Below are 22,741 nucleotides of genomic sequence, written 5' to 3'. Positions count from 1 at the left end.
GTGGCTCTGCCTATCTCTTGCGGACATTAAAGTGGAGAGTGGCTGGCTTTGCAAAGGCTGTGCGTTACCCGATTCAGCTTCGTGGGGTCCCGGAGGGATAAACGGTCACTCAGATATCGGCTGTGACGGAGCTCTGGGACAGAGTGAGTCAAAGGCATGGGGATGCCAGAACATGCAGTCGCAGGGTCTAAACAGGGGTCTCTCTTCTTAGAAGGGAGAAGAGATTGCCTGGAGACCCAAAGCAGATAGGAAAACTTGAGTTTTTCGCAGGGAAGCAGTCTGAGGTTTTGTGAGTGTCCCGCAAGAGGTATAATCTAGCTGTAATATCTCACTCTTCAGACTCTTACTTGTAGTAAAATGAGAGAGTCTGGAAGAACAACACAACACGCACATAGTAAGATAACAAACGGTTCCGTAGGTGGCTCCGAGCATTGCCTGGCATACGCACATACACAAGCCAGCCGCAAACTGGAAGTCATACCGCGTGCGTCTTACCGTACTTTGCACTGAACCCAAGAATGACAGTTCCCACCAACAGACAGGCTGTTAGCTCAGGCTTGGAGCCGTACTGCTGCAGCTCCATAGCTTCTGACTGCTTTGGAGCACGCGGGAAGGCAGGTCACGGTCGCTTGCTGTTGCACCGTGTGCTCGCAAGAGTGAGGTCGTATTGCCAAGGTTTGAGTCATTGACTTTGCATCTTTTATCATGCCGGATGATGTGAGAGTACTGGCCTGGGTGTATGACTAGCTTTCTGGGATGAAGTCAAGGCACAGGCTCCTCTGAGGCAATTTAAAAGGAATGAAGTGCTCGAGAGGATAATGTGGAGCAAGCCGATGGAAACGGTTCTTCTGCATAAACTGCAATTTTTGTAATTTGTTTTGGGAGTGTGCTTTGCTGTTTGGTTTGGATTTGCATAAGTTCATAAACTGTTCTGAATTATGGTTTTCTGGAAATATAACTTAACTGTTGAGAGGGAGGTGAAGGTTTTGTGATGAAGGGAAAATATGATAATAGGAAAATTAGGGATTATTGCGGTGTCCGTGTTCCAGACTTATCAGGCCTGAAAATAGATGAACTGGGGAGATTACTTTGTGTGATTTCTACAGATGTAAATGGACATATAATTACCTATCAGTATAAAATATTAGCGCATATTTACTGTATAATAAGTAATTCAACTTTATAAGCAAATGAAGATTACCTCAAATTTACATACAATGTGAAGAAAAGTCCCTTTATCCTCTGTAACTGCAGCATTTGGCAGATTCAGGAATAAATAATCTTTTGTGGCAAGGGTATGCCTTATCAAACATATGCAGATCAGTGCTAATTAATGCTAATTAAGGTTTCCTGTCTATCTAGTTGGAAAAACGTCCAAATGTTATGAAATCCAGTTAGTATGCCTATTACCCTAATTGTTTTATATGGGATGATTCTTAATTAAAATATGTAAATTGACCTTAATTGCTATATACTAATGGAGGTTCATGTTATCTCACTAAAAATGACAAGATGGTGAGGAGGGGTACTTAAACAAATAATTCTGATACATTTGTAAATAAATGACCTTTACTCAAAATTAGTTTTAATTGGAAATTGGCAAAAGGAACATTTTGCCATCGATGTTTCTCTTTAGTTTTAAATAATGTCAGAATTTACAGTTCTTTGTTAATATAGATACGGTGACATCGCGGCTTAATTAAGTCTACTAAACAAGTCAACATTTTATGTGTTTACTGCAGGTCTCAAAATTGTTTGCTAACCTCCCGTTGACCTTCAGAAATGTCGTGCTTTACAATATTGATCTTAATTTTCTGTCTTTGGGGATTTATTTTTTGATCTCTCGGAATCCCATCGTTTCCTTTGTGAAGTTCGGTACGCTGCTCGACTTTTGCCGGTGACTGGACCCGTGACCTTGACTTTTCATCGGCGAGGCTGGTGGGCGGCACCGCTTTGCACTTGGCCTGTCAGTGCAGGACGTGGACTTCGATCATCTTTGGGGGGGGATAGTTCCCGTGTATGCTGTGCCGTGACTGAGGCCTACACAGGTTTTTGCACAGAGTCTTGCCCGCCCTCTACCCAACGCAAGCGCATTATTCAAATGATGTTTTGTATGGCAGTGTATAGGTGCCCTGTGTTGCCATTTTCTTGATAGTTATACCATTCTGCATGTACAGCAAACGTTTTTGTCCTCTGATGTAGAGAATATAATTAGAGAATCTGCTAATTCAGAGAACTGGCCTATAATTGTAGTTCCTACTCATAATCATGGTACTTTTTATAAACATCTCATACGTTTAAGTTTATATTATATCAAAGACATCGTTGATACGTGCGTCACTTTAGAAAGTCAATCTGAAAGGTTTCGCTGTTTTGCAGGACATTGTAACCAACGTTTCTCCGAGGATTGTGCGTGGAATTACTTCGGGTCCTGTGTACGGTCCAGGCCAAGGCTCTTTTCTGAACATTGAACTGATCAGCGAGAAAACAGCGGCGTATTGGTGTAAAAGTATTGCTGAACTGAAGGCTGACTTCCCAAACCACGTAAGTACCACTGAGTCTTACAGATGCAGTATACTTATTTAGAATCTCCGGCTTATAGATCCGTGAAAACCCACCTGTTAAATATATATTAAATAGAACGCCAGTTGCTTTATTGACATGCTAGTATGTTATTAAAAAACAGAAAAGTCCATCCAAGTAATCTTTTATGACAGAAAATTCTGTGAAGTGACTGTCACACAAACAGAACGGTCGTGATTTTTTAGTTAGGCTGATGTTTACATTCAAATAGGTAATCTCAAGGGAAAGAGCTGATCCCAGAGCGGATGCTTGTCACTTCTGCTGTGAATAATATTTGTATTTAAGATCCTATTTAAAGACGTAACTTACAATGATCATTTTCATTGTGAATTGAATTTTGATTATAAAGGGGGTCTTTGTTCTTTTCATTCTTAATCCAAGCATGAAAGATACTTCTAATATTTTTATAAGCTATTGGCTGCTCTAGGAGAAAAAAAAAACAAGACTAACTTAAAGTTAACTTCACTGCAAAGACCGAGTTTTGTTAGAGCCTTTTCGGCTATGGGGAATATATGTCTAGAAGGTAATAATCAAATCTGGGAGGAGTGATGCCAGCTAGATGACATAAAGGGTTTTCAGCTACTGTTCTAGTGAATAAGAACAAGGAGGTGGAAAGTAAAATTCACTTCAATCATTATCTCGAATGGGTAGAGCTAGAAATCCCAGAGCTTACATATCTTCTGTCTTGAAGTTATTGCCTCATGGTTCAGCTATGAACAAAGTGAGCGTTCCTGAATATATTATGGCACAAAGACAATCGGGGGGTTTTCTTCTTATTCCTTAGTTGAAATGTACACATCAGCAAGGATAAAAACACTTAAACACATTGTACTGACAGTAAAAGTTAAGTGCTGCATGTTGAATATCCTACTTCACTCTGGATGGACTGCGTGTTTCTTTGCTGAGGCTCATCTCACTTTATTTACCGTGGCTGGGCTTTATAATAGCAAAAGCGTGAACCGAAAGATAGTATTGTATTTCTCTGGTTTTGATTTTAACACCCTTTGTCCAAGTCCTGGGTATTGGATGCAGGCGGGCTGTTGGCCATTTCAGCCGTGGGAATGGTCTCCCGTCGCAGTCCTCACCAAAAATCTAGTGCAGCATTTTGTGCTTGAGACCAAACCGTTCTTTTCTGTGAGGAAAAGCACTAGCAACAATTTCAAAAGGAAAATCTGGATTTTCTGAGACCTAGCCTCTTGCGTGGGATGAAGAAGTCCCACTCTTCCAGAGTTCCCAGGGTGAGCATCTTCTGATCATCCCTCGCTATGTGAGTTATTACTTTGAGAATGTGAATTCAGCTCCTGCACGTTGGCTGTGGCTGCTGCTGTGGCAACTCGGAGGTTGTTAATGCCTGCGTGGGCACGGGGGAAGCAGCACCAGCAGTAGTCCTTGGCTTTGCTCGCAGGGATTTTTAAAACTTGCCCGTGAACTCATCTAAGAACCGTCGTAATTATAATGGTAAATTTGTTGCTAACTGAAAACAGAATTTTGTTAACTGAGTATAAACCCCTTGGTGTTTATTTTGAAATAGTCTCTATAATTCAGGCTTGCAGGATTCCCACCCCACCCCCCCCCAATTCTTTTTCACTCCTCTAGAAAGGCTTTTTAAACTTGCTGTGTTTTGGGGAGGGGTTTATTAAAACCAAAACCAGTTTCTGAGAACTGTTCGGGTGAACTTAATCAACAAACAAAGAATGACGTTTTCTGCTCAAACAGAGCTGATGACACAACTGGTTACAGTAAAAAAACCTTACCTTGCTATGGTAAATATTAAAAACAAATCAAAATTTGTACATAATTGCTTTTGCTATGTAATACAAGTACCTTAAGGTAAGATTTATCTTACAGATGAAAAGGATATGAGCAAAATATCCTCACCAGATGATCCCACAGCAGCATCCTATCTTGTGCCATTAGGAAGACGCGAACCATAACGCAAAAAGAGCAGCTGAATTCCCCCAGTGAAGCGTAGGATTTCAACTAAATTTTGCAAGGGGCTGTGCAGGAGAGGACCACGGGCAGTCTGTCCCAGGGTTTTCTTCTGTTAGCTTCTCCCTTCAACCCTGAATCCACTTCAGGTGGACGAGGGCAAAAGCTGCCACCAGCAGGGACTTGCTTCAATGCCACCAGCAGTGAATGAAATATCTGTAAGGGTCCAAGCAGAGGAGAGAGCTGGAAGAGAAAGTATCTGGATTTTGTATGTTTGCTTGTGAAGTATCATCAAAATCTTTGCTGTTTCAATTTGGGATTTTTTAAAAAAATGAGTTAATTTAATAGTACTATTACTGTTTTTTCAGAAAACACACACACAAAAAGGAATTAGGTGGCGTGCACAGTACAGGTCCAAGATGATTTTTCAAAATTATTTTTTTTTAAATGGGGTGTTTCTCTGTTAAAATGATTTGCAGTTTAAAATGAGATTGTTTTCCTTCTCATACTTCAGACATCTCAGTAAGGGATTACCTCAGCAGCTTGGCTGAGACCATCTAAAACATATGGTATTATTCAGCGTTGTTTGTTGTTAAATTTTCAAAGGACACAGTTTTAAAAACGCTGCGTCCACTGCTTTCCTATATACCAAGAAAACACCCTTTCAGTCAGGGAGGTGGGAAAGTGAGAAGAAAATTGGCCTGTTTGTGTTTGTGGTCATCATTTTACTTTCCCAGATATTGTAGTTTTATTTATTTATATTGGCTTGTCTTCATGATATCCAAGCATCTTCCTTATGTGGTTAACTAAGAGGATTTTTATGGGAGTCTATTAAGTATTTATATTTTTCTGTCTTATGGCCACACATAGCATCTGATACCGCAGGATTTATCATTCTGAGCAATTATTAATAAGGAGAAAATGGATTTTTTTTTTCATCCTTTAGTAGTAAAGACTGAGAACTTGACAGCGAGAAAAGGTGGATCAATTATTTTATTAATTTCATGGTCTTAAGTGTAAGATTAAAATATCCCTTCCGAATCAGTATAAAGCTGACACCTTACTGGCAAATTTTGCATCCCCACTCTCCCAAAAAATGTTGTTTGTAAAATGCTATATTCATCTAAGACCCAAGAAAAAAGTGAAAGAAAAACATCAATAATCACGATTTTCAGACTGAAATTTAATTACTACTTGAGTGAGAGAAATGACTGCTGAAACTGTATAGTCTGGTAGTCTGTCTCCTTATTCCCTGCTGTAGAGGGACATTTTGGGCCGAGGCCAATAAAAACTGTTCCCGTGCAATACAAATATTATCTCAACATCATAATGAGGAATAGGAAAACTCTCCCTTTCTTAGACTGGTTCGAAATGGCAGAGGGGAGATTTGGAGGTGGGGAGGGAATGAGTGGCTGGGTGGGGGCTTGGCTTCTGCCTGGGGTCAACCCACCACCGATGAGAAATGCATAAACTTGCCTGTTTGTGTGAAAAAGAATAGACCGTGATTTGGACATGCAATATTTGAAGTGCTTTAGGTAACGGGGCAAAAGAACTAATACTAATGCCACAGCGTGTCCTACTTCTGTATTTTATTTACCTGATTATATGGTGTATGGACGTACTTCCCAGCCAAAATGTAGCTGGGGAAAAAAATGGTGGTTTATAGTATATTCAAGAAATCAATTTATTTAAGAAATATGAATTTGGCCAAGTAGAACTCAGCCTAATGATATGATCAGGAATGAAAACTGTGAAAAAAAAAAAATCACTTTTACATTTGCAAAAGTCCACAAGGTTTAATCAGTAGAAAGTGGCTGAAAAAGTTGAAAAGAAAATCATAAAACCTTGGAAAAGAACTTACTGCTGAATGTTTATACTCACATATTTGCCATTAGCTCCGTTACGGCCATTTTCGGTGGTGGGAACTGTGAATGCGGGTAGTGGCGCTACGTCCCCGTGTGCCGGCAAAACAAGGAGCTGTGCGCACAGCGAAGCTGGCAATCGTGCGAATCATTTTTGGTGACTGCGAGGGAACGGGGTGTATCGGTGGTAGCACTTGTTTCATCAGAAAAAGCACGCCGTTCCTCATCAAAGCCTTTTGCCTGCCATAGCTCGGCCTTCTCACTTGAGTCGGTAAATCGCCTCCTTACACAGGTGTCTGTTCCGCCAGTCTCATAAGCATCTCTGTATATTTACACTACCTAGAAGTAGTTTTAAAAAGTAGTAGGGCAAATATTTTAAGGTTTCATATTACCCTGAAACCTCTTTAGCATCTGCGCTGAGGAGAACAAGCTTGAGAAGAGCAAGGATTGAAAGTGGTAAAACATTTCTCTACGGAAAAATGGGAACTGAGGGCTCGGTAAGAAGGTGATGGGCACAGTTGCCGGGTAGTCTTCCTCCACCTTCCCAAAACCGTAATTGGTGCCTTGTAGATGATAAAAAAAAGTAAGCAAATTCATTAAAAACCTCAATATGCAAAATAGGTTGGGTCTGAGCACCTGCAGGAGGCCACAGTAGTACAGATAAAGGGCTTCAAAAGGACGCTTATTGGAGCAAAATAGGTTGCAGGGGAAATGGCCCTCCAGGGCCAACAGAAGCCTGTCACAAACAAGCAAATGTCTGAGAAATTTATACTGCAAGGAAGAACTGGGATCTTGGAGGAAGACGCCAAACTGAACATTTTTTAATATTGCTATATTAGTATACTGAAGTCTTAAAAGTGACTTTTTTGGCCTCCTTGCTGAACGCAGAGTGGTTCGGGCTGCTGTGTAACTCTAAGGAACATACACGGAAACCAGATTGTCAGCTGTGACACTGACTCTGTGATTCGGATATCAGTGTTGTGACATGCTGAGTTGAGAAACCTCTTCTGCTAGAAACATTAAGTACTCTTGGACCCCAAAACTAAGCTGAAAACTCTTGTCTTAATGTTTGTTCTGCTGCTTGCAGCATCTTGCTGACAGTCGCTCTGACAGTAACTCAGCAGAGAGCAGCTTTTCAAGGCTGAAACTGTTAAAGATGTATTTTTGTTCAACATTTTGTTCAGAATGTCCCAGGAACACCTGTCAGGAGTAGCCATGCTAGGGAGTGCGCGAGAACAGATCGCTGATCCCCAGCTGATAACCGACTTCTTTGTAGCATTGGCGGGTTTTTTAGGTTTTTATGTTTTTTTAATCTCCTGGAATGATGTAACTGGTTTTTTTTTTATATTATGCAGGCTTTTTCTACCATAGAGGTATGAAATAGGGCAGCCAGTTTTGTTTGGGTTTGGTGTTTGGGATTTTTTTTTTTAGGTTTTTTGTTTGTTTGTTTGTTTTCTTTTTTAATTTAGGTAACAAAATCAGATTTGTTTTAATTCTGCTCTATGAGGACAGGAGGAAATGAGGGGTTACAGGGCAAGAAAATGACAGTTGAACAGGCATAAGGGATTGCCTTGCCCCTGTAAATAACTTTTGGTGCAGAAAAATGTGATGTTCCAAAAGATTTCCTGAAGTTATAAGATTAATAAAAAACCAGATTTGCAACAGCAGTAATAGTTGTTTGGATGGTTTACATGGAGAGGCTTGATTAGTGTGCCAGTGTGATCCCTGAAGTGAGGTCCTACGTATCAAGCTTACGTGTAGGACCGACCCTGGTTTTAATAGCACGTTTTGTCTACAGACTGTGAACAACTTCTGTATATCTATATAAACTTCTGCCTCTCTACATCTGCACTAATAGTAGACCTTGTAATCTGGTTACTGAGAGGAATTGATCAGAATATCTAAAATGGCTGTAGATCTCCTCCGAGACTTAAAATTAAGGGACATTAGACGGGAAACTTCTTAAGATATAGAGGAATCATAAACTTCACAGCTTTACTGTGAGGGAAAGGTCCAAGTTGGCTTTCTCGCTAGATGTATTAGGAATAATTTGTGTATTTTTGCAGGCATTATTATAGCTTTTAGTTTTGATGGGTATTCAGAGGTCTGTGGGGTGTTGTGTAAAGTACATAGTACATTTCGAGATACCAGCCACTGACCTGATTCACGTTATAAAAGGTAATAGTTTGTTTTACCATTTGGGTTTCAAATTTGAAACACTTGGGAATTCGCAATAGTATTTGTAATACAGGTAGGTAGGTGAGGTGAAAGGCAGACCCTTCATCTTTGTCTTTGCAGGAGTCACGTTCGGAAGAAGTGAAGAGTTCAGAAGAAGTCAGCCAGCTGCTCTCCATAAATGCCTGCTTTTTCTTGGGCTAGTATAGATAGCCTCGCCTTTCCATCACAAAGAAATAATATTTTGTGCTCCAAATACCTACTGAGGTGTGCATCCTCACGAGAAGTCACAGACATCTTGACAAGCCACGACGCCTACAAACTTGGAATAAAGCATTTCTAAACACCCAGGTAGGGCTGTGCCCGTGTGGACCTCGCTCGGTGCCAACAGCAGCCAGTGTGTTGTGGACCTGTACGGGGAGGGTGCACATCGTGCGTTCTCAGGCCTACCAGAGGACCCTTGCTGGAAGCCCAGATGCTTTTCCACATGAACTGAAAAAGAACAGAGCACAAAGGGAGGGAGCCACAAGCCAGGCTGCCCAGAGGCTTGAATACTCCCTATCGTGGAAGTGCCCAGCAGCGCGGAACAGCTACCTGGCTTCCCTTATCTGAATTTCAGATCCACAAATCACATTAAAAAACTCCAGAAGTTGTTATTGCTGCAGCTTAAACTTCCCAAAGCCAGCCGTCATGGATGCTTGGTAGGAGGTGAAAAAACCCACACAGCAGTTGTTAAATTCACCATATGGAAAAGATCCCTTTCACTACAGAAAACTGGCAGTAGGCCTAGTCCCTTAACATCAGAGGAAATCCTAGCTGAAGAGGGAGGATGGGGTTGCAATAAGGCACTCACACTGGTTACCTTGCCCAGGACCTAAAGCGCTTGGCCCTAGCTAGTCTGGGGTGCAAGAATGGTCAAGACTCCTCAATTTCCAATGACTACTGTGGTGGGTAGAAAGAAAGAGGCCTTGGAGCGAATGGTCACCTTCCCTTTTCCTCTTCATCCTTCACCACAAGGAAAAGGAAGATTAAAAAAACAGTACAGAAAGATGCTTCTTAGAAAAGAGAGAGAAGAGAGCTGATATGAAAGAAGAGCAGACACATTAACTGTGTGCCTTCACCTCTCCCAGGGGAGCTTCCACATGCCGAGGGTGTCCTGGCTCAGCTCTTCAGGAGCTAGCAGAATGCATTTTCCCCTCTGCTGTCTAAGGAGGAATTCAGCAAGAACTCGGATTTACCCAGTGAATTTACACCAGAAGTGCCCGTCCGTTTCTGTAAGCACAGCAGTTTTCTATTTGCAAGAGTAAGGGAACAAAAACAGGGGCTAGTAACAGAAATGTTGATGTATTGGGTCTTTGAGATCACATTTTCATATATGGAAGGCAGTTTTCTGGGAAAGGCTCTTCCACAAGGCATAAGAAATGCTCAAGCCTGATATGACCTAAATACTAATAGAGGTGGGACTGAGCTACAAAACACGGTGCTGTAAATTTTCATTTCTGGAGGCTTAGGTGTTAGTAAAAAAATGAGAAAATACAGGAAAATTCTCATCTATCATCAGCATGTTTTCGACAGTAGTGTTGGCTATAGCAGATCTGCTCGAGGCATGAAAAGTAGCAGAGAACTGGCATGTGGTCAGAGTAACACCTCTTTTCTGGGAGAGATCAGGTGAACTACAGACCTTAGAACTTCTATCCTTGTATGCAAATTGGTAGAAGCTCTTCTAAAGAGTAGTATTAGTAAAAAGGGGGGGAAGGAGGAAAGAAACTGCTTGTGTAGTATGCCATGCCTTAAAAAAGTGTTCCTTGAGGACATCAAGAGAGACTCAGCTGATAAAGTGAGCTTGGGTTTCTGAAAGATTTGATAGGGTCCCCCACTGAAGGATTTGGAAGAAATTAAGTTGACATAAGATTAGAGGGAAGAAACCCACATGAATAAATAACTAGTTAAACATAGGAAACAATGTTAAGGAATAAATACTCAATTTTTCACAGTGGATGGAGAGCTCCAGTAAAATCCCCCAGGGACCTGTGCTGTGTTCTGTGCTATTTAAAATGTTTGTTAACAACCTGGAAAAGAGAGAGGATTTCAAGAGTGTAAAGTTTGCTGGTAATAGTAAGTACTGTAGGGAGATCGAGATGAGAGCTGACTATAAAGGGTTGTGAAGGATCTTGCATTACTGAGTGACTGGCCAATGAACTGCCAGATAAAATTAAATGAAGATAAATGTAGTATGCACATGGGATAAAACAGCACTAAATTTATATATACAGTGATTGATTCTAAGCTAACTACACTCGGTTTAGAGTAGAGAACATCATGAAAATCTCAGCTTAATGCTGGATAGCATTGAAATGAAGCTTATCAAACACAGAATTTCTGGGAAAGGAAGAGAGAACAAAGCAAAAACCATCACTACGCCAGCATATTGATCCTTTTTTTTTTTTTTTCCACATTCTGAATACGCTGCGTGGTTCAGATTTTTCTGTCTCAGCAAGGGTGCAGCTGGATCAGAACCAGAAGGGTGATAGGTGGAAGGGAGCAGTTGGAGACACTTCAGCACGTGGCTGCGGAGCTCGCTCGCGCAGGGCGCTGCCGGTGCCGGGGGTACATACGGGTCGAGAAAGAACCGACTGGAATCATTATTTGGAGAAGGCTATGGAGTGCATCATCTCTTGCTCAGGGAATTCCTGTGCCACGGATTTCTTAAACGCTGGAAGGGTTTTCTAGGGAAATACTACTGTAAACCTTAGAGAGCTGCTGCCGGTGCGTGTCGGGGAAGGAGTACTGAGCTACGTAACCCGTTGCCACGGGTTTACATTGTCGATGCACAAAGAGGAGCTGTTAGATTTGTACCCAGGATCAGAAACCCTCTCCTGCCTCCCAGTTCTCTCTCAACCTTTGGACCATTGTGCCTGTATTACATCTTGACAGCCTGATTAGCATGTAACTACATAACTTGAACTCAAGCTGAGATGAAGATATATTTTGTACTAGTTTGAAATCATGTGCTAAGGGTTTTATAATTCAAGTGCTGTCTTCAATTTAGTAAGATTTGAAAGGCTGCGTTTCCAGAGGGTCACCACAGATGATCCTACATACAGAAACACGAGGAAGTCTGCTAAAAATCTACCCAGAGACAATGCCTGTTCACGCATGTTCAAATGATCGTGCCGTACATGTCATGGGGATTGGTCCCAACTGCTGCAGTATTAATTTTGGTGGGTTTGTTGTTATTAATTTTTGAAGAATCTGGCAAAAGAGGTGGGAACAAACACTCAATTTGAGGGCATTTCGTTTTAAGAAAACACATCTCTCTATCTGGAAACTGCAATTTGTAACCGAAAGTAGAACCACATGGAAATTCAGTGCGAATTTTACAATCAATCTATGATTCAGATGTACGTGCTTGTGGTGACAGATTAGGACCTTGAGGAGAAATGTGAGAAGATCTTTTATGTTTGGTGCTTGGAAACTACAGCTTTGTTGAGAAACCTGTCAAACTAGTTCAGCGCGGAACTGTACTTTCTTCCTGTGCCATGACTTATTTTGTTTGTTTTACTTTCACAGCTAAGGTTTGTCAAATAGTAAGTAGTTCAGCAAGGCAGCGGATTATTTGTACGTACGCTAAGAATATCCGTTTGATTTGGAGAGTGAGTTATTGATCCCTGCAAGAAAAGAATAATTTTCACAGTTTTGTGAGGGCTAGGAGTGCATCTTTAAAACTTTAGCCTTAGGCTAAGAACTAGGAGAAAATTAAAGCAGTTTCTGAAATACTTCACCAACTGTCTCCTAGAAAATGACCCAATCTGCTTGATTATTGGAAAAGACAAATTCTTTAATGGCTAGCATCAGCTGAAGCTGGTGCAGGATGTGCTTTGGCTGTTGCTGCTAAAAATCCCTTTTTTGAAGAGAGATGTGAATGGTCATTAAGCGGGAGTATCGACAAAGGAAATGCACTAAACATAAAGACGGTGTGATTAAAAAGATATTTCTAGAGTGTAATTCTGCTGACGGTGACATGAAGAGTTGCATATTTTTGTTCATCATATTAAGGTTTGAATTCCCTTTTATTTTTTCGACGCAGCCTATTATTTGGAGAGAAGAGAAAAGCTCTTAAAATCCCCAACCATTTTCTCAGTTTGGTAAGATACTGAGCGCGCAATAGAGTGCTGCGAAATGGTCTGTGAAATCCGGCCGGGTATCGGGCAGAGCGTTCATTCTTTTAGAAACGTCCTCCATAAACTGCAACAAAGGAAATTGCATCATGCCTTCAAAAAAAACATCTGAACACCGAGGTGTCCGTTTCACCCCCTCCCAATCTGTGCTTAAAATAGCAATAACAACCTTGGTGCAGGGCATTTCCTGGCGATTAATAACTGGCCAGGGTTAATGGCCCTCAGCAGTGCCTCGGGCCATCAACTCCTCCCAGCCAGTCATTACTCCCTGGGAAATGCCCTTTTCTGGGTAGTTATTGTTTTAATATTAGGACGTAGAAGTTGCCATTGGATGGGGAGAAAATGACCTTGTGGCAATGTTAAAAAATAAACCCCCAAACGGCAAAATTTTAAAATTATTAACAGTGAGCGATCCATCAAAATTAAAATCTAAAGTTTGTAAGGATGACAAAAGTCTGCTAGTCTTATTACCTCTGCGAAACATTTATCCCCCAAATCCTTCTTTCCGGTTTCCATTTCGCGTTTGTCGCATGCAGTTGGGTAAAGTACAAAATTTGATCTTTTAAAATGCACAGTAGCTTTGACATTCACTTATACTGGCTGTGATACGATTTTAGTCTTTTATGAGGCACGGAGTGTATGGGATTTCGATAATTCTGCTTTTTCTCTTTTATGTGGTGTATATTACAGTAATAGTAAGAAAGCAAATTTATACCTGATAGAAGTAGTAAGTATGTGCTGTTCCTGTAGCCCATGTTCTGCACTTAATTTCTGTGATGTGGTTTACACTGTAGGCATTCAGCTAGAGCTCTAATGAAGAAAAATATGAAGGCTAGGTCTATATTTAAAAGTCTTGCTCACATACTTATGTAGGCTAGGAATACTAAAAATAAAATCGCATCTAACTGCTGTCCTGGCAGAACCCGAGCGTAGATGCAGTTATACCATCAAACAGTTTATTTTTGTTCAGGAGCAAGTAAAGAGTTTACTTTACTAATATGAACTCCGTCGATAGTAGGAGAGCTGGCGCTACGCAGACGTGTTCTAGCTTAGACAAGAAAGGCAGAGGCACACGCTTGAATCTATCACAATTGGAGCCAGATCTTCAGTCTGATTGACAGCAGCTGGACTATATCCCAGCCTCCTGTGCTTTCTGGGGAGGGGGGCTATGGAAAGATCTCAAATTCAGAGCGAAATGTGGGAATAAAGTGTTCCAAAATGGTGGTTTTTTTTTTCCTTATCCACTGAGAGGAACATGTAGATTAGCAGAATTCTTAGTGGGCTCTGAACTGATCTTAACCTACACCCTCAACACTGCTGATAGCTTCTGAACTTTTAATGCACATTAAGAACTATGATCATAAACTTTTACATAGTCTTCTTCACCAAACTTCTCATATCTGTCACATTTCCGTATTCTAGACCCCAGTTCACCCTGCTTTTATAGTTTATTTCCTTTTTTATGTTCTGGTTGAAGGTAATGAACTGTACTCACTATTAAGGTTAAGCAGCAACTACTAAACCTGAAAAATCAGGTGACCAGCAGGACCCAAAAAGCAAAACTCTTTCTCTATTCATATAGCGTTAGTCTGCTATACCGTTACGTGAACCCAGACATGCCAACCAGTTACCATGGGACAGGAAATTACTGCGGGTCAGTGTGGTAACTACCCGTGTGCGTACTGGTAACTCACAGCGAATACAAGCTAATTCAAGTTAATATGAATTTCTTCAATTTTGGAGGTAGCAAACTGGACTTACCTTGCATTTCACGGGGTTTGAAAGAGCGCTGAAGCAGGCGATTGATGCAGGCGTGCCGGTTGCTGGTCACTCATGAATCAGCGGTAACTTCTTTGCGTGTCTAAGCCTCGTGTGCATATCTAGTGGAGATGCTATATTCTTTTTATTTGTTGAAGGAAAAATGTGACAGTAAGTACTTCTTTTTCTGAACACTTAATCCCAAATAAATATTTGAAGGGCTTCTTTCAAGGATGCCTAAATACATCCTTTGTTATGAGCCACGTAAGTTAAATGTAAACTCCAAGAAACCAACAGAGTACTTTTTCCTGCTGCTGCACCTCCCAGTCTCGCAGCTCTCAGGAAGAATGCTTCTTCACTGGTTTATCTTTACATCTTTCTCACAGTTTTTTAAGCTCAGGGTTCCTAATCTATTACAGGTTTCATTTTCTTTCAATTCTCCTTGTGTTTAACATTTTTTTTACGGACCTGTAGTTGTGTTGATTGTTTCTGCCTGTACATAACAGCTGGTTAAGGTCTTAGGTTTGGGGAAAAAATATATTGAAGCTCTATTCCTAAATTTCAGGGTAGCATTTCTAAAACTATGTGGCGCTTTTCTTGCAGTGTAAGAATCTGAGAGACTTATTCTTAGCCGCACCATTCTCGGCCACCAAGCCATTTATGAGAGATGTACCTCCGTATTAAAATGTGAATACATTTGCAGAATGTTTCATTTAAGTTGACTACAGTTCAGGTGAGAGTATCTAGAGGTGGTGTGAATTTTATAGGTACCCCAAATTCTTACCTGTGAGCAGTATGTACATCTCAAGGTAAAGGGTGGACATGAAAAATGGATGCAAGTCCCATTTGCACTCTCTTAATGTTGTACTATTGGCACCCCTCTGGTTCCTAGAAGGACTTCTGCTTCTGATTCTTCCAGAGGCATCCACATTTCATGTGGTTTATTCTCAGTTTATCTTTTTGGGAGCACACATACTCACTGCTGGGTCTTTGATAAAACCTCTCTAACATGAGATGGCCATTGGTCTTACAGTGCATTTATCTGAATGAGACTCTAATCCTATAGACTATTCAATGCATTTTAATTTTGAAATGTCCAATCACATAGCGGTGTGCTGAACAAGTTAGATAACAATTTTATTAAACATCCAAATATTTAGTGAAAATAGTAAGGCCTCTTTCAGTTTCTCAGCGTCTTCACATAAGCTTCCCTAAAAGATGAAGAGGTGGGTGGAACTGGCAATTGAGGAGGAAAGATTAGTCAGAAGGTAGCTGCCAACTTCCAGCCCTTAATTTTGCATCTTCTTTGCTGCTGGAGTTCAGCCAAAAAACTACTTGGGTCATCAGACATAACAGCTAGCTACTTAAGTAGATCCTAATGTCTGCGTATAAAAAAAATGAAGCTACCCACTCAGGAGCTTTTCCGATCACATGTCAGATAGGAGCACTGAAGACGTGCCACCGCGAGGTTCGGTGCATCGTGGCACTGTTGTTCGCTGAGTTTTTGGCCCAGCTGGGAGATACCAGGGGTAATAGGAAAGATACACAAAGAGATCAAGTTCAACAGAAAACACGGATTTTCATCTTTACTTCTTGAAAAATTTGTGTGCCTGACAGAAAGTAGAGTTTCCTTCTTTGCTAAGGGACTATTTTAACATAATTTTCACTATAGAATTATTTTTATATGAAACTTTTTTTCTAATTAAAATATTTGGTCTTAAGAGCTTTTGTATAGTTCATAAGGTATGTTTCTTCCTTGCCTCACCTTCTTATTTCTTTTCTTTTTAAAAAATTCTTAAAATACGTCACTGGCAAGAAGCTATCGAGTGCTAATTTATTGCTAATCATTTGAAAAGCACAGCAAGAATTAATTTTATATAAGAAATGCTACTGTTGATACAGGTTTAGCATTAAATGAGCCTAGGGCTCCCATTAACATGGGCCTAACGAGAAACAGTGGTCTTCCAGCAGGTCAGGAGGGCTCTTGTTCATTTGGAGAGGTGAAAGCTGGGTAGGGATGGATGAAAGGATGTGAGCGCGTCTGGTGTTTGGCTTTGTTGTGGTTCGAGGTTTGGGTGTTGTGCGTGAGGGAGGCGACTGGCACGTTGTACTTGTGGAGAAGGCCTTGCTGCTGGGCCGTGGGTCTGATGTCTCTCAGTAACAACCGAGTCTTATTGAAAAGGAGAGCTGTGCAAGCTCGGGTAGTGGCAGGAAAAGTGGAACTGAAGACTATGTTTGCTTTAGTACGCGATGAAGGGGAGAACAAAGTCTGAAAGTAGGCAACAGGGAAGAAAACTAAACGCAGTGGCCCTGCGAGCTCACAGGAGGAGACAGTGGCGACAGCAATGAGCCAGATCCCAAAAGGGAGCAAAGATGATAGCTTGAAGATTGTATGAGAGAACAGAGGGCAAAATATAGAGATAAAAGGCAGGTTTGAACAATATCACACAGCATCAGGTTCCGGTGCCTGGGGCAGGCTCGATAGGCTTGATGTCAGAATTGCTAAAGATAGGTGGCTCTCTGCTTGGTGCGAGGGTATGAAGCGATCATGAAGAGAATGAGGCAAGAATACTTGTTGATCGTGTGTATTTTTGCAGGAGTGTTCGTAGGAAAATTTAGGTTGGCAGGAACCTCAGGAGGTGAGGTGAGCTAGCCCGACCTGCTCAAAGTAAGCTGGTTATGAAATCAGACCATTCGGAGAAAATTATATGGATTTGGAGAGGATGCCCAAAGAAGTGCAAATCTGTGTTTTCAAAAGATTCATTCTAGTGTCTGGAGGAGGAAGGCAAAGGTATCACAAGAAAATGAAGGTCAGTAGATAGAACAGTTATTATTATGTTACTCTGTGCATTGTAGCTTTCTACCGTCCTTTCATCCATGCTTTCCAACAAGAAAATAACCCAGAAAAGCTTTTTGTAGGTGATCCTCAGCGAAGTTTTGGTCTGGTCCCGCTCTGGCCGTTGGAAAGACCCCATGTTTCCAGCCCTGTGAACGTTTGCAGATTGTCTCCTTCCATGAGGTGAACCTGCCCCATTAATCAGGCAGGTTTTGGAGTGTGAGGAAGCTCTCCTCTTTGTGAAGTCCTAGACCAGACAGGAGGGAACAACATTAAGGGACTGATAGGTCTCCCCCACGCAGCTGACATGTAAAGCCCTCAGATAATTTCTTGAAGAAAGGACAAGCCTTACAGCCTGTTCCCGCACACCTCCTTAATGACCATACCCTCATCTGTCAGAACAGCCTAACCTAAGAGCTGCTTGTGCAAAATCAGGTAAATCGTCAGCGCTTTTCAATACATCACCACGAGGATAATGGCGCACAGAGAGAGAGTGGGTGAGCTGTGGAGGATGCAGCCAGGCTGACAAAATCACTTACCCCTCCCAGGCATTGCTTTGGCACCGGCAATGTCACATGATGAAGTAGATCACAGGGCTCTAAAATGTAAAAGGGAGGGGTTTTTCTCCCTCCTCGGAGCTACATTTTTCTCCTCTACCGCACTGATACTGCTAGTTTTCTTGAGCTTTCAAACCCAAGGAGGTGAATTAAAAGAAGCCCTGGGGGTGATGGAACAAGGGAATAGATGGGATGGACTTCTCGTGGATGCAAAGAGACAGATTTGACCTGGGGAATTGCTAGCTGACTGAGTGCAGGAGTTAGAGAATTCTGACAAAGTTATTCAGTGTGGATTTTGTCTCTTTATTTTCTACTGGATTTGTTTTCTAATATGTTAAGCAGCTTTGCTGCTGAGTAATAGGGGAAATGTATCTGCATGTATCTCGAAGCAGTCAGGGACTGGAAGGGATCTTAGGGTTCCCTTCAGCAACGGCTGCTCATTCCCTCCACAGGAGCAGCCTACAGCCCTTGAACATATTTGTCTCCAGTTGGCTTCCCGTCTCAGAGGGGCACCCTGCAGAGAGTCGCCTGTGCTATTGTGAGAATAAACAGTAACAATTAGCGAGGTGCTCAAAGAACTGTGTTAAAAAGGGCTGTCTGTATATCTGGGCAGATCATTTGCTGAGAGAAAAATTTCTGAAAGCGGAGGGGAAAAAAAAAAAATCCACAAATTTGTGTTGCCTTTTGCCAGCCTTGTCTTCCATATGTGGTCTTAAGAATCAATAATGTGTCAGCACCCTGGTGTAAAGTTTTTGCTACAGGTCATAGCATGTGTCTGAAATACCATAGAATTAGATATATCCTTTTTTTTGTAGCTTCTCCAATATTGTATTGGCCTCCTCTGCTTTCTCTTTATATTAAGTCAGTGTGGAAAGTACAGAAATACAGCAGGGGCATGGCAGATCCACAAGAGCTTGCAGGTATTGTTTGCAAGGAGTGCTGCTGAAAATGTGCATCTGTCTTCACCCTACTCTTGGATTCAGCCTTTGTTAACCGGCATCTTTTCCTCTCAGTAATGCTAATTTCCCTTCACCCACGTATTTGTTTTCACTCATTACCAAAGAGACTAAGGGTTGAACTGGGATAGGTTTCCTGTGCAAAATAAAATCCCAAAGTTTCTGTTGAATTTCCAGGGAAGTTGTCAGCCACATGGGGAATTCTCAGTGGAATTGGGAGGGTTTACCTGAAGCACTGAAATTTTCAACAGTCTGTCATAGAATGGACATACATTTTCTAATCATGTAAAATATTTGAGATTCCCTGGAAGGGAAACCTGCAAACCTGTAGCCTGCAAGGGCTACATTTTCTTTCATTAAACATCTGTTTTGGGGAACTCATATTCCATGGTCTCCTTTTCAGTCTTCAGGAATTACCATCTATTAATTAAAGAGTGCCCTGAGCCTGACGTTGTGTCTCTTTTTTTTCTGCCCATTCATTTTGCTTTCAAGCATATTCTAAGTTGGCAGGGCTCTTGTGAAATGTTTTAAATGGGAGGTTAGCTTCTCATTTATCCACGCTTTCCATGCGGCCGAGACCATGGTAGCTCAACTCCTGCCCTGGTAGTGGCCAATACGATGCTGAGCCTCCCGTGGCAGAGGAGCAGTTACAGCACCAAGCTGCTCCCTTGTTTTCCTAGGTGCAGCCACTCCTGAAGAGCAATCTGTTTAGCTTCACACTCCTGTCAAAGCCACAGTTTTCGGTTATTTTACAAAGGAATTGGTTTGTTCATAACCCTTGGTTTTTATTTGTCTGAGGACGTTAGATCCTAACAACTCTGAGCCCTAATTTGAAGCCATAGCCCAGTGTACTCACTGACACATGTCAAATAATCTCATTAAATAGATGGAATCTCATTGATAAAAGTAGAGTCACCATACGAAAATAACTGCCTTTGAAAATAAGCGTCTCCGTTTAGCCTGAGAAGAGAATCTTTGTTGTTTCCTGTTCGTGCTGATCTTGTGTGTGTGCTCGGGTGAGCAAATGCTAATATTTTCGAACTCCTATCATCAGCTTCTCTAGACTTATTTACGAGCTGGTAATGTTTGGCCTGGTTTTGTGTCGATCTGTTTTATCTCATTTTCACTTCGCTTTGAAAAACGAGCTGGAGATCTGAATATAAAGTAATAAGGTAAAGATAGGGCTTTATTCAGAAGGTTTGCCACGCAAAGGCAGCAAAATAATAAACATTCTAATATCCCCTATTTGTCTTATTTTTATTTACTCAAATTATCTTAAATGTCTTTTAATGCAAGTTAAGAAGGAAAAACAATGGATGGTTAGAGATTGTTAAACTCTCCGCTCCCTGAAAAAAGATGAGAGAAGAGAAGCAGAATTACAGGTCAGCGATGTCACGACATTCTGCATTGCTTGTCTTTATCATCATGCAGAATCTTTTTATTAAGGCAGCATAGAAAGAATAGATTTATAGACTGAAGGTACAATGTTTAATATGTCCATATCCATCTAGATTGACAGTTCCTACCGACATGAATTTCCCAGGAGAGACAGTGTTACTGGTGTCAGTGGATGGCATCATTTACTTCAATGTTCCATTATTAAATTGATAACAAGATAATTCCTCTGCTTCTCAGAGACATGACAGGGTTTACAATTGTTAACTTTCTTATTGCATGGGATTTGATGTTCTAGGTAGTTTTTAATAAGAAGCTTATTTTTATTTCCGTTCTGCAACAAATCAAAAATTACAACAAGAAAGTACAGAAAAAGTGAAACCTGGTTGGGTGTCCAAGGCACCAAAATCAGGCTGCTTCCTAGAGGGTTATTTTTACAACAGTCTTTGTGCTCCCATTGGTTTTCAATAGTTCACATTTAAGGGTGTTTGTGCAATACAGAGTATTTGCTCCCGTCGTACTCTTGTCTTGCGAGGTGGGCGTTAGAAATGTTCTCTACGTCGGTAACTCCGGCTGGATGATTTTGAGGATGATCGTTTCAGCAGCCATTTGGAAAAGCAGAGGACTGCCGCGAGTGGCGCTGAGTGTCGGTGAGCCTCCAAGGGTCCTTCTGCTGGCAAGATGTGGCGTAGCTGTGACTTGTCCTGAGCCTGACGTTGGGCGAGAGGCAGGGTTACAGGGGCGGGCTAGTCATGCAAGTCTCGATAAGGTGGAAAACCTGTACCAGCTCAGAAATTCCCGTGGTGCTGTTTATTCCCTTGGTACTCGCTCTTTGCTACTGAGGCTGCGTCTAAGAGCTATTGGGTAGGGCAGAATCTGGCCGATGGTCCGTATGTTTCATTCTTTCATGTGTGGGAAAAACTATAAGAACTCTATAGGTAGCACACGTGTTTTTCAGTTAGATATTTAGAAGATTGTTTGTCGTGCCTTTGAAATAGCGAAGGAGTGCTCAGTAAACTGTTCTTTCTTAACTTTTCACCAAGCACCTGGTGGGCCACAATGCTTTTGTAGCCACACGCCAGCAGGACCTTCAGGAAATGCTCCGAGTGCGTTGGCTCATTACGGTCAGATGAGAGATGGCGTGGGTCGGGACTGAGTGCACGTACCCCTCGTTCAGATGGAGGGGGGGATTTTAACGCTGTGAAATAACGGTTCGGCTGCCAAGAAGTTCTTCTGTCCTAATGTGTTTGTGTAGATGTAGGTGTCTTTTCCAACGGTGAGTGATGAACTAAAAATGTTATTTTTGCCATTGTTTTGGAAAGAGTGTATCTTCAGTGCCGAGCGTCTTCCTAGTAAAAGCTTCCTGAGGTATCCTGGTCAAAAACCTTTGGGATTATTCAGGCTAAGAGGGTGGTGTGGCAAGGCTATACTTGTTGCGTTGCTTGGGAAGAAGAAACATGTCTTGAAAGGAAGACTAAGGTCTTTCCACCTGACCCAAACACCAGTGCCTTCCGAAATTTAGATTGATCAAGAATCATTTTGTGGGTATTTGAAATCTGGTTTTTAACGTAGTCTTTAATCTCAGCACTCCCTCTATCCACAGCAATTACCCTCTTCCATATCTCCGCTTCCCAAACAGGTAGCTGTTACAAACCCAGCCCTTCAGCCTTCTTGAAAGCTTCTCTTCATTTTACAGCTTTCAGGGGAACGCTCTCTTAAAAATGACATTAAGAATCTCTATTTCCCCAAGGGCTGTGCGCATCAAAAATAAAATCCTGGGGGATTTTGCAAGTGTTTGGGACCGCAGAAGGGGCTGCGGGGTGAGGCCAGCAGCAGTGTCTACGCGGAGCATCTATGGGCGCTTGGTGCAGAACTGTCCTGAAGCCTGGCACAGCAATGAGGAGGGACAGGCAGGGAAGAGAAAGCAGAAAATATATGGGTGGCTGAATTTCCTGAAGTGCAGGGAGATTACGCGCAGCCCTGGAAGAATAGGTTAGGAACAGATACGGGCTGTGGCCTGGGTTAGATGACCAAAATGTATACGGTTATTGCAGGCATGAGGGTAGAGGGTCGTGATTCCATCGTGTCTGTTGGGAAGTTTTCTTGAAGTTGCAGGAATTGACAGTGTTCACGTTTAAATCCAGCCCCCTGAGATTTATTTTTTTTTCAGACACTCTGAGAGTACTGAAACTCCCTTGTTCCCTGCAGAGCAGCACAGGACAAATGGTAATTGTCTACCTAGAGTTTTACTGCTGTCTGGCTTTAAATAGATGTTCTCAGGATTGTCTGACCCAAAGTAGGGGTTTTTTTTGTTTGGTGTTTTTTTTTTTTTCAACTTCCCTTTGTTTTACAAACTCTTGCCATGAATTCCGTGTGTTAGGGAAGAAAGATCACTTAAAAAATACACGGTGGTGAACCTCATCCTTTGTACTTCTTTTAATGCCGTTGCATTCACGAGACATCCACGTAAAGATAATGGAAGAGAAAAGCAAAAAAAAAAAATTCACAAGGG

General features: G+C 41.7%; 1 protein-coding gene across 3 annotated transcripts in view; it reads left to right on the top strand.

Moving 5' to 3' along the window:
* Positions 1-22,741, top strand: part of DPYD (dihydropyrimidine dehydrogenase) — a 368,439-nt gene that overhangs the window by 224,938 nt on the left and 120,760 nt on the right. For all 3 annotated transcript variants that reach the window (XM_064455561.1, XM_064455562.1, XM_064455564.1), the window contains one exon: positions 2,380-2,544. In XM_064455561.1, the coding sequence (XP_064311631.1) occupies positions 2,380-2,544 (165 nt within the window). The remainder of the gene's footprint in view (positions 1-2,379; positions 2,545-22,741) is intronic.

Source organism: Phalacrocorax carbo, chromosome 6, assembly GCF_963921805.1.
Source record: "Phalacrocorax carbo chromosome 6, bPhaCar2.1, whole genome shotgun sequence".
Classification (NCBI taxonomy): domain Eukaryota; kingdom Metazoa; phylum Chordata; class Aves; order Suliformes; family Phalacrocoracidae; genus Phalacrocorax; species Phalacrocorax carbo.
The sequence above is the reverse complement of the archived record's forward strand: the minus strand, read 5'-3'. Positions and strand labels throughout refer to the sequence as shown.